Genomic DNA, 13,229 nt, shown 5'->3' with positions numbered 1-13,229 from the left:
GGTAGTCAGGAAAATATTATTTGTAGGGATGTCATCCAACAATTACAGCTGATTCCTGAAAAACATCCCAACCCATACACAATTGGGTGGATCAAGGAAGGAGGCGGCGTACGAGTGGAAGAACGCTGCAATGTACCTTTTTCAATTGGTAAGTACCATGATGAAGCATATTGTGATATTGTAGATATGGATGCTTGCCATATTTTATTAGGGAGGCTTTGGCAATTTGATACAGATGCAAGGCACATGGGTAGGAAGAATACCTACCAACTTGAAAAAGAAGGTACACGCTATACTTTGTTACCCATAGCAGAAAAAAGTATTACAAATACTCCAAAGGCACATGAGAAAATTTTCCTTACCATCACCCATCGTCATGCTGAATTTGTTAAAGAATGTAAGGATACTCATGAGATACATTTGTTAGTAGTAAAAGGAGAATATGTTAATGATGAAAATACAATTCCAATTGAAATACAGGGACTACTGGATGAATTTAATGATGTAGTTCCAGAGGAGTTACCAAATGAACTCCCTCCCATGAGAGATATACAGCACCATATTGATTTTGTTCCAGGTGCTAGTCTACCTAACCTCCCACATTATAGGATGAGTACCAAGGAGAATGAAATTTTACGAGAAAATGTAGAAGAATTATTGAAAAATGGACACATTCAAATCAGCATGAGTCCTTGTGCAATACCTGCCTTATTAACACCTAAGAAGGATGGCAGTTGGAGAATGTGTGTCGACAGCAGGGCCATTAACAAGATCACCATTGGGTACAAATTTCCCATTCCTCGGCTGGACGACATGCTGGATCAACTAAGCGGAGCTGTAGTTTTCTCAAAAATAGATCTCAAGAGTAGATATCATCAAATCAGGATCCGTCCCGGAGATGAATGGAAGACAGCCTTCAAGACTAGAGATGGCTTGTTCGAGTGGTTGGTCATGCTCTTTGGACTAACCAACGCACCCAGCACTTTCATGAGGCTGATGAACCAGGTATTGCGCCCCTTCATTGGTAAATTTGTGGTAGTCTATTTTGATGATATTTTGATATACAGCAAGTCTATCACTGGGCATGTGGTGAGACTGACTGTGTTGTCGATCCTTTCAATCCTAATGTGTCTTGAGTACTCTTGTGAAGTAACTGCCTGACTGCCAAATTGGGTCTGTTGAAAGACCTGCAGATCTTCAAGGGTCACATGGCTTTGCCTTGCAACCAGTGGGCCTAGCTATTGAAGATCCATCTCTCTCTCCCTTTTCTAGTTATTCATCCACGGACCCATCACCCATGGTACAGAGGCATTTACCAAGTGGTGGCTACACCCATGTATCCATGTGATGGTGTTGGTATAATAATTAAACACAAATATTAGTTAGGTATGAATTGAAGGAGAATTTAATTAGTTAGGTAGAGATCTGTACAAACAACAAATGAATGCATCAAGCTAATGAAGAGGCGTCCAATGTTTCCTTGCAACTTTCACAACTTGAAATGTACGTGTAAACTATATATTACCATATGCCCACTCATAAAAATATCAGTCCTAATTTGGATAAAAATACTAGGGCAAGGCCAACCCACAACGACATACAGTGTGGACCTACCGCCTACGTACTTTCATGTCGCTACCTAAACCCACGGTGGCACTAGCCACGAGGTATGTAAGCGTCAGTAGCCCTGTCCTGCAGACTTTTATTCGTAACTTCTTACACTTTTCACACATTTACCTCTCTCAAATCCAAATTCTTTGTTCCTTTTGTAACAATTGTCAAGGAAAAACAGTAGGCATTGCATATGATATGTCAAGTTCAATTGTTCTTCATTTAACTAGATTCCTCTCATAAGAAACCGTTGATTCATTCAGAAACCGGTCTTTGTCCATGGGCCGGGAGATTCAGAAGCAGCTTCTTCTAATTCCGACACTATCCAAAACATGAACAGGCAGAGGAAGAATTTGGGTTATATATATAATTAATCATATATTCATGCATGCCGCTTAATTTCAATATCAGTGCTCCTTAATTTGAGATGGTGTACGAATTGAGAACAATCAGATAATCCTTTCTAACAGGGCGGGGCTGAACTAAAAGGATGAAGCCACCCGCATTAAGACCTGTGATCAAAAAAGGAGAAGTCAGAGGCCTGAGGAGCTATTCCCGGGTATATACTCTGATGTTCAAGTCAATAGAAGGTAATGGATGGTCGGGCCGAGCTATAGGGATGCTAGTTCGAGTAGAATAGCAATATAGGTGTCAGAAGTGGGATCCCTTACCTTGAGCATAGAGTACCTTTTTATAATCAAAGATCCGTGTCCTAGTCGGATTGGGCTTCCGAGGTTATTGGGATAAGATTAGCTGTCAAGATATTCGGGATAGAGTCCCATTCCCCAACGGATTCGTCTTCCTTACTCCCCTTTATCCATAATTGTATTCATCCGTATAACGTGTAACTAACGTGGCTGAAAGGATAAGATCAAGGGCCGATTTCTTATCCGTACAGTCAAGTTGGATTGTAGACTCTTGACTAGTTGTTTACCAAATCCCAAGTGATTGGGCATTGCATGGCTATTTTCGTCCTCTCAGTCTCTCTCTCACTAGAGAAACGAATGAGCATTTCTTGTCCCATTGAAGACAACGGATCTGGAGGCAAAATCATGTGAACACTCATGATTAATGTCTCTAATCTTGAACCAGCCAACTGCTGGCCTCTTGACCAGTTGTTCAATATTTTGATAGGGATTGCCTTTGAGCGCTTCTTCTAATATATATATATACATACATGCATACTTAGTCCGATATACAATCTCACCTTCTCACAGCCTCTCTATTCTTAAAAGATAATTTGTTCTTAGATCTGCAAACTCTTTCTGACTTCATCGTACTTAGAAACCATGGGTATCCGTTTGCCTACTGCTTTGTCTCACGCTAAGATGATGCTTCGACGCTCTTTTCTGATTGCAAACCAAACTGCTTCAGCGGTGGCATTGGTTGTCCCAAAAGGCCACTTGGCGGTGTATGTGGGAGAGGCTCATCAGAAGAAGCGGTTTGTGGTTCCCATATCATATCTGAACCATCCTTCTTTCCAAGATTTGTTAAGTCAGGCCGAAGAGGACTTCGGATTCGATCATCCAATGGGTGCTCTCACCATCCCCTGCAAAGAGGATGCCTTCCTTCATCTCACATCTTACTTAAATAGTTTATGATTAGAAAAGTGTAAATAGATTTTTGCAGAAGATCTAGTGGAGGAGGGAAAAGAAGCTCCTTATCCTCCCTAAAAATTGTACAATAGATTCATTGTTTTATCCCTTTGAGCTCTAAACCAAAGATTTCTTTTTAAACTATTTTCTTGCTTTTTTAGTTTTTTTTTAATTCTAACTATATCTATATTCTTCATGAGTTAACCTTTAAATGCCATTGGGTATAAGAAAAATTAGTACGGAACGACAAAAGCTCTTTAGAGCCAAGTCTTGCACTAAAAGCCTCTCTGCTGTAAATAAATCCAATGCCACACTAATAAACTCTGGCTGTAAATTTTGCATGATGCAATGCAATATTTACAGCATACAGTGCTTAATTTTACAACAATTAATTGTAAGGAAAATCATTAATTGGTGCGATAATAAGTTATTATATCCACGACCACTCCCTCCTGCTCCTCCTCCACCTTACCTGGTTTGACTGAACAACTCTTGTCTCCCCAAGGTGCGATAATAAGTTATAGTGTAAGATAAATCAACAGGAAGTGTCACTCCCAATTAAGATGTGGACCTAGCTAGTTAGGGATTTCTTTTTTTTTTCAATTTTGCTACAAGTTTGATAGGGCTTCGGATACTTGGATTTCACATAATTTTGGGGGGAAATCATTAATTATTACTCCAAACAGATCAAGCCCACTTACACATGACCAAAGTGGTAAAGCTTCATTAGCTTTTATTTATGATAATAAATAATCATAAGGGTTTAACATCAAAGGGAGAAAAAAATAAGGTTCAATAGCACACCTTGATTACAGGATCTTAATTAACATTAGTCAAAAATTACCAAAGTACATTTCTTAATTACAAGATCTTAATAAACATTTCAATTACACAAAGCTAAAGTCATAATGCTGTCAAACCCTCGCCAGACCCAGATGTAGAGTTAGTTACGTTATTGAATCACAAGACAAACAATTGAACCATTCGGTTCGATTAATGTAAATAAAATTATAAAATTATAAAATAATGATAGATTTATCTTTTAATGCTATATATTTAATTATATATTAGCGACTATAAAACCTAATAACATAATATTATCATAATAAAAATAATAATAATATGGCTTGTCGAAGAAGTAATGAATGGCATTCGCTCACTTGGAGAGTTGAAGTTTGTGTGAAACAGATCATATATTGGTGTCAACTGTTAGCTCACAATTTTCGTTGCATTATAACTCACTTATTGGGCAGAGAGGTTATACCATACAAGAAACAAGATATGCGGTTCCTTGAGAATCAGAACTAACAAAGATTTTGCAGTGACAAAGATGAAAAAGAATTTATTGAATGGTGTTTGTATTGGGGAGATCTACTCCCTGGTAATGTACAAATTAATTGGAATTGGAGTGGCGAAGTAGATGCTTAATTTGCAAATTGAGTTGAAGAGATCGACTCAATGTCAATGTGCTTTCCCTGCAGGCTGCAGCTTTGAGCATAATTTTCCCATTCTCTGAAAAACCGGCCGAGAAAGGTTGAATGCTAGTCCTTTCTCCATTCACCAGCTTTGAATGTATCCTTTTCCCACTTGTTTGTAAAACAGTACTTCGGTTAATTTAGAATTGGGATCTGGCGATGTTGCAGCAGAGAATGTCAACCAAGGTACAGACCTGTCTGTTAATTCTCTTGATTGACCTCTTCAATTAATTTGAAACTCCTGCGTTCCGATCGTCTCATGATCACTAGCCACTCAAACGAGAAGTGAGGTCGAGAAATTGATCTTCTTTGCAAGGAATTGTAAGACCACCCATTGGATGGTTGAACCCAAACTCCTCCTCTGCCTGACCTAATAAATCTTGGAAGGAAGGGTTGGTTAAGTAAGATATTGGAACAATGAACCTCTTCTTTTGAGCCTGATCACCAACATAGACTGCAAAATGGCCCTTGGGAACATTAGCGGTTGGTGCAGAAGGTAAAAGAGAACGTCGGAGAAGGGCTTTTGCAAGAACCATCCCTGGCAATCGGATACCCATGGCTTCTGAGGAGGTAACTTGAAAACGAAAAGAGCGACCGACGAAAATGGATATCGAAGTTTGCTTCAGCTCTGAATTTCAGAGGGAGGTGTAAAGGCTAGACTTGAAATTAAAGATGGATCGATGCACTTCCTTTGGGAGTAAGGGTAGATATATATACACAACACGCTATGTAATGTGGCCCAAAACTAATCACCTACACAAATGAATGAATATTGACTAGTTAGACAGACTTAGATGATGGATATACCAAATTCTGAACACGCCTCATGGGTTTGCCTTGTATAACTCTTTAACATCACATCACGATGCACCGCAAATATCCCACTTGACCACTTGAGTAAACATTGAAATGAGTAGTGGGGATCGAACTGATTGTATGGTAATTATTTGTAAATTCTTTCGTGACTGGCACAAATGCATGGGTCCATCTGTCTCCATCGAGGGACCACCATCTACAATGATCACATGGCTTTGCCTTGTAACCCATGGGTCATTAGGTCTGTTCAAGACCCACCTCATCAAAAACATAACTACTACATGCATGTTATCCCCACCTCATGCATCCATCAATGTATCAACAATGTAGCTACTACATGTACTACATCTCCCCACTCTCTCTCTCTCTCTTTAATTATCGACCAGGCACTAACCCATGGTGCAGACTGCAGAGGCACCAAGTGGTCGCTGGCTACAACATACACTTGACAACATAATATGATATCCATGTGATGGTGTTGGTGTACGAATAACTATTAGTGTACTGTCAAAGAAGATTCAAGTTAATTTGGGCCCTACTGCCTGAGACTGAAAGGGCTTCAAAACCAACTTGAGAGTGAAATTAATCAAAGAAGAATTTATGACTGGTATTTGTGTTGTGACAACAACAGATGAGTGCATCAACCTAACAGAGTAACATGCAATTAATATTTCTTGTAGTTTCCTCAACTTGTATTCACCATTTATCACAGACCAGTTGGTTGAGTGCTTCTCCGACACAAGGACCTACATCATATATGGAAATAGGTATTTAAGCATCGGCAATCCCGCCCTGCAAATTTATTACACCTTTATCATATCTTGCTTTAATTTCTCAAATTCGTTATCTTTGTTCCATGTAACCAAGGCCGTGGAAAAACAGCTTTTCTCAGTTCTAGTTCATTTGTTATCTTCTTTTCACTAGTTGATCTTATCTCTTCCAGAGCCGTTTGTCCTGTGTCGAGATCCAGGAGCAGTTTCTGGTTCCGACGTTCATTACAAACACAGGTCGATCGAGGAGGAATTTGAATCCCACGACCATTCATTTTTTATTGTATCAAAAACTGATTCATGCCGTTATCAGTATATCTCTAGGCCTATATATTGTGTTTCTGTTAGGAAGAGCTAGAGCTACAAGCAGTTCATTATTTAGATACCACGTTTGTTTCTATGACTCAGGAAAGAAAAGAGTCTCGGTTTTATCACCATCCACCGGTGGCAGCATCCTTCTCCAAAATTTGAAAACATAGATACCAGACCATACGTTGTGAATATGCCAAACAACAATCGAAAATCCAGTTCAATAGACCAATATCTGTTGCGGACTTTACCCGATCTAGGAAAAACTACATGGGTCTGAGGATGATATGGTTCTCACAGCGGATATGATGATGAAACAACTCACCCAACCAGCACATCTTAGAGCCTTGCTACCACCTAAATTCAACAAGCTATATGAAGTTTGCAACAGTTGTACAGCATCCCAACTGTGGAAGAGTATTGTAAGTACAACCTTTCACTGATTCAGCAATAATTAAGTCTAATATGTCAAAGTAGATTTCTATTAGAAAGCAAATTGATTTTCTCTCTAGTCTCTTTTGTTATCTCAACTTGAACTTATCATGTGGCAACCGACGAATAAATCTTGTAAACCAACAAAATTGGTTGTATATTTAAAATTACGTTATAGGTTGGTCAAAAAACCAACAAAACACTGACAACCAGCTCTACATTTCAAAGTATAAAACCTCCCACCATGTCATTAGAGGCTTATATGGCTATTGCCAACATAGGACTTTTAATCCATGTTGGACACAAAAAAAAACTTATACCGAAATTGCCCTTTAGTATCTCTCTCACAATCTCCCTTCCACTCTTTCACTCTCATAATCGTCTCTCCCTGCTCAACAAGTATGTGATTTGAAAATTAATAAAAATGGTTTTAGTTTTTGTATTTAAGTTCTCTCTATCAATTTTTCTCATTCTCTCTCTACCTATCGCTCTCCCTTAATCTCTCTCATTTTCTTTCTCAATTGATCTCCCCTTTTCCCTTAATTTCTATCGTTCTCCCTCAGTTTCTCTCTCACTCTCTGTCTTCTTCTTTTTTATTTTCTTACACACTTATATGGTATTAAGCATACCATATAAAAGAACATGAGACCAACTTGGTATGGTTCGAACATTATTACACCAGTTTGATAAAAATTCACAAGAAACTTTTTGCTACAAAACTTACACAAACTTGATAGAAATTTATAACTTAATTGTACAAGTAGTTGGCCCCTTTCATTCATTTATATGGTCTGATTAATATTGTAAAAGTTTGTAAGAAAAATAAAGAAAAAGAATGAGAGAGGGAATTAGAGAAATACTGAGAGTGAACGATAGAGATTGAGGGAGAAGGAGATATTGACCAAGAGGGAGAGTATGGGAGAAGAATGAGAGAAATTGAGAGAGAAATAATGAAAGAAAGAAAGAGAGATAGATAAATAGATAGATAGATAGAGAGAGAGAGAGAGAGAGAGAGAGAATGGGATAGAAACAAAGGTTTTGATTTGGCTATAGATCGAAGTTGAGAGAGTGGGAGAGACAAAGGGAGAAGGAGATCGAGAGATGATTGTGATTGTGAGAGAGAAGGGAGGGAGATTGAGAGACAGAGGGAGTGGGAAAGAAATTAAAAACCTATTTTTGGTATATGCTTTTTACTGTGTCCAACATGGATTAAGAATCCCATGTTGGCAACACACACATAAGCCTCCAATGACATGGATGGAGTTTTTATAATTTGAAATGTAGAGTTGGTTGTCAAAGTTTTGTTGGTTTCTAGACCAACCCACAACCTAATTTTAAATGTGCAACCGAATTTTGTTATAATTTTCCCTTTACATTATATAAATATTTTTTACTTATCACACTTAATTTTTGTTTATCTATGATGTCGTTTGACCCAAACCACTAACCCACTACCCAAAAAGAAAAATAGTTTGATTTCTAGGTTGACATTAAATTTTGTATTACATTTCTATCATTGATAAAATTATTTTCTTACGTATAATACTTATTTTTGTTCAATATAATGAATGCATAATATTTGAGACATACCTAATATTTTATTTTTTATAAATATATAACATTATATATGTTTCCAAAATTTTCTCTATTCTTTTTGTATTTTTGTATTTTCTATTTTCAAAAATTTTATTATTTGACTATAACATGCATCATTTCATTTTTAGGTAGACTTTAAATTTGGAATTCCATTTGCATCATTAATAAAAATACTTCTTACATTTCATACTTATTTATTTTAATTTGTTATTATTTAATTATAAAATTATTTATTAATTTATTTGACCCCAAATTGTTGAATTGCTTGCCCAGCACTGGGAGGGAAGAAAATGGTTTTGTTTTCAAATTACTTTTCGAAATATTTAGTTTTATACTATTAAAATTAATATTGTGGATTTGATTTCAAGAATTTAATGGTGAGAAAAATATATCTTAAATATATGATTTAATGAGAGAATAGGAAAATATTTTTATTTCCAATTGGCTTTAAACTTTACATTCCATTTCCATCATTAATAAAAAACATTTCTTATTTATCATACTTATTGTTGTTTAATATGTATCTTAAAAATGTTTCCAATTTTTTCATTTTATCTATTTTTATTTTATTATTTAATCATGACAACATGGATTGACCCATTTGACCCAAAATGGTTTAATTTCTTACCACCATTTAGATGAAAACACTATTTTTTCAAGGATTATAACTACTAAGGGCAACTTTTGGGCCCTAATATCAATAAAAGTAATATTTTTAATATAATTTCTAAAATATGATAATTTTTTTATAAAAATATCATATAAGGGCAAAAACACTGTTTATCTTCTCCCTCTTGCAAATTATTCATCAACTCGCCGTCTCCACGATTTTCGGTAACACCTCCGCCCATGGCTTGAGCCCCTTCAGTGGTCCATATATTCTTGAGAAATTCGTCCATCTTCATGGAGCCAAAATCCTTTCCAAGGCCACCCATGGTGTTCTGGAACTCATCGAAGGTTAAGGAGTAGATGGAAGGTTGTCTGGCCAACAAGGAATTTCCTGACAGTCTTCCACTACCGCCACTGTCTTCCAGTGGTGGTACATCACCAGCGTTCTTGAAGTTCATCTGAGATTCCTTTTAACCAGTACTGTTAACTAACAGATCTCATATATCCACCGAGCTAAGAGAGATCGAGTGGAACCACTAATACTCTGTTCCTCTCTTGTATCATGTGAGTTGAAATCCAAACTTCAGAGAAGCAGGAAATTCACAGATGATTTAGATTGAAATTCAAAGTTCTGATCCAAGAGGAACTTCAAAAATTAAAAGAAAAAAGAAACTCAAAATTAAATTTGTTTGTGATCTTTGTCATTATCTGATTGTCTCGGTGTTTTACAACCATAACCTCACAACTCCGCCAGAAATCGTTTCAAATACGAAACTATCAAATACAATTTTTAGGAAAAATACACACGAAAAAAAAATCCTAACCTTATACAATTCTACTACTCAATTCAACTAACCATGCGGAAAAAAAAAAAAAAAAGTAACAACAAAAATGAACTAATTGAAGCGAAAAAGTCCTGAAAAGAAACAAAACATGAAGAATCAACACAGGTTGAAAACAACAAAACGACAACACAGGTTGAAAACTCAAAAAACAAAAAAAAAAACAAGAAAAATCTTTTCCAATTCCACAAAAACAAACTTACAATTCGTTTTGGTTTTGCACAGCGTTTCGCATGAAAAAGGAATAAAAAGCGAGAGAGGAAAAAAAAAGAAAAAAAAAGCAAAGCAAAACAGTAGTGATGCTGTGATGGAGCAAACTCTTACCGGTTTTTCGATTCCTCTCTTTCTTTTTCCGTGTTGTTGTGTGTAATTTTGCTTCTCCTCTCTACCTTGATCGACAAGTGTCACCTATAGGCCTTCCACAAGTCGGCATGTAAAGGATCCAACTTCCTTTATAAAGAAAGTGCTCAAAAGTTATCGGAGGCGGGCGGAGACAGCGGAAGTAGACGAAGGTGTTGTCGGAAGTTACGAGAGGCGCCAATGAATAGTTTGTAAGAGAGAGAAGATGAACAGTGTTTTTTGCCCTTATATGATATTTTTTAAAAAAGTTATCTTATTTTAAAAATTCTATTAAGAGTATTAATTTTATTGATATTAGGGCCCAAAAGTTGCCCTTATCCGTTATAATCCCTTTTTTTATGTAGATTTTAAAAGTACAAGTTTTTATGTTATTAGAATTATTAATTTATTAAATATGTAATTAATTAATAGAATTTAATGATGAGAAGAAATAAAAAATGAATTAAATATATGATTCAATGAACATAAATGCAAGTTAACAACCTAAATGTTGGATTTAATGAGAGAGAATTGAAAGCATTGAATATTTTAAAATTATCTCTTTTCAACTCATTTAATATCAATAACCTATTACCCTATTTTTTTTATTTTATATCAATAAATTTAAATATAGAGGAACATTTTTTGTCTTCAAAAAATTGCAGAAATATTCTTGAAGCCATTTGTACTTTTTGAAGTAGTATAGGTATAAATATAGATATACCATTACATAATGCTTAATTTCCTCAGCTGAAGGAAAGCACTTATACTGCACCAAATCCTTTTGTTTATTCAAGTTGCATAGCTTAGAGGTGACTGTGAAGAATGAAACAGAAACTTTTTCAGTTTTTTGGCAATGGTTACGACAAGCTAGATTTAGATCAGGGTAGTCGAAATCAACATATCAGATCTACCTACATGGCTAATAAATTAGTATCCAAACTCAAATTGGATTTCATCTGTCGGATTTTGCCTTCGATTGGAATCAGATATTATATATTATTAATAAATTAAATTAAAAATAATCAAAATACTATATTTTTAGGAATAAAAAGAATCATAAATGACAGATATTTTATTGAAAAGATAAACTAATAATGGCTTTAGTTAGACTTCATTTTATGAGCCTTTGATGAAAATATGATATTTATTGTTTTTTCTCAATAAAAATAGGATATTTAAACAGCTTTATCGATTTTATATAGTCATCCAATATAATCAGATTCGAATCAAAATTGGATTTGAATATTGGGGTAGATTAGAAATACAAATGCAGTTTGATTAAATCAAAATTCAAATCCGGACTTGGATAACCAGATACATTTGACGGCCCTAGTAGAATGTAAACACCTTGGGTTTGAACATTCGAGAGACATACACCATACACTGGAACTGCTGAAGTGTGGTGAAGAGTTTTGGTTATAGCATAAGACTAAGAGAGAGAGAGAGAGAGGTGGAGAGTAGGAGAAAGAGAAACGGAAACAAAACGATCAGGAATAGTCTAAAGATGGTTTTGTGGGACTGGAAGGGTTGGAAAGCCATGTTGGTGCAATTCAAAGTCTGTAATTTTCTCAAAACTTCAAACAAAAACTATGAAATTTAGAGGGGTCTGGACAGCAGAAAAGTGGAAAGTGAATAATGGGCTGAGCTGGAGGATAGGTTCTAACTTTTTGACTCAATTGTTACTTTGATGACCGACGAAAGAGGATAGACTTATTGCCCCCACTTTATTCATGGATGAAAGATGGAAACAATATATATATATATATATATGAATGTTGATATTCATCAGAATTGATAGGTACATTAAGTCCACAAATGGCTCGTATTGTGGCCATCGTCCTAAACAACTTTAGGACCAAACATTTCCATAGTCATGTATTTCCAACTCACAAATCACAATCAAGGGGCGGTTTCTTATCCGTCCAGTCAAATTAGGTTGTAGACTCTTGGCTAGCTGTTTACCAAATCCCAAGTGATTGGGCATTTCTTGTCACATTGAAGACCTAATTAAAGGCAGGATAACGGATCTGGAGGCAAAACCATGTGAACACTCATAACTCATGCCTCTAATCCTCAACCAGCCAACTGCCTCTTGACCACTTGTTCAATACTTTGATAGGGATTGCCTTGCCATCGCTTCTTCTAGCTCTATATATATATATATATATATATATATATACATGCATATACTTAGTCGTCCCATATATAATTTCACCTTTCAATTAAATCCTCATAAATCGTAGCCTCTATATTCTTAAAAGATAATTTGTTCTTAGATCTGCAAACTCTTTCTAACTTCACCGTACGTAGAAGCCATATGTGGGAGAGGCTCATCAGAAGAAGCGGTTTGTGGTTCCCATATCATATTCGAACCATCCTTCTTTCCAAGATTTGATAAGTCAGGCCGAAGAGGAGTTCGGGTTCGATCATCCAATGGATGCTCTCACCATTCCCTGCAAAGAAGATGCCTTCCTTGATCTCACATCTTCCTTGAATAGTTTATGAGAAATCATCAAATTAATTTTGTAAAGCAATGATTCAGTTTAAGTAACTATTTTGTACAAGAGTTGAAGAGGGAAGAGAAGCTCCTTATCCTCCCTGAAAATTATACAATAGAATTCTTTGTTTTTATCCCTCTGAGTTCTAAATTAAAGATTTCTTTTCTAACTATTTTCTTGTTTTTTTTAGTTTTTTAATTCTAACTTTCTATATTCTTCATGAATTATCCTTTTATTGATAAGAAAAAGTACGTACCGAAACCAAAAAGCTCTTTAGAGCTAAGTCTTGCAGTGAAAGGCTGTGCTATAAATAAACCCACCGCCATAAAACTTA

General features: G+C 35.8%; 1 protein-coding gene across 2 annotated transcripts; it reads left to right on the top strand.

Moving 5' to 3' along the window:
• Window positions 1-2,894: 2,894 nt before the first annotated feature.
• Window positions 2,895-13,028, top strand: LOC104595901 (auxin-induced protein X10A-like). Of its 2 annotated transcripts, none has more exons than XM_088887674.1 (3): window positions 2,895-6,264; window positions 6,676-6,998; window positions 10,470-13,028. In XM_088887674.1, exon 1 carries the CDS (start codon window positions 2,901-2,903, stop codon window positions 3,210-3,212), a length of 312 nt encoding a protein of 103 aa, XP_088743800.1. In that variant the 5' UTR covers window positions 2,895-2,900; the 3' UTR covers window positions 3,213-6,264; window positions 6,676-6,998; window positions 10,470-13,028. The 2 variants fall into 2 exon arrangements, with proteins under 2 accessions (XP_088743800.1, XP_088743799.1); XM_088887673.1 differs by having other exon boundaries at window positions 10,281-13,028.
• The last annotated feature ends 201 nt before the right edge of the window (window positions 13,029-13,229 follow it).

This window comes from Nelumbo nucifera, chromosome 5, assembly GCF_055504915.1.
Source record: "Nelumbo nucifera cultivar China Antique chromosome 5, China Antique-T2T, whole genome shotgun sequence".
Taxonomy (NCBI): Eukaryota; Viridiplantae; Streptophyta; class Magnoliopsida; order Proteales; family Nelumbonaceae; genus Nelumbo; species Nelumbo nucifera.
This window is presented reverse-complemented; position numbering and strand designations above follow the sequence as displayed.

Coding starts and splice junctions, on each gene's coding strand:
- LOC104595901 (XM_088887674.1), top strand. CDS start 2,901: ATGGGTATCCGTTTGCCTACTGCTTTGTCTCACGCTAAGATGATGCTT.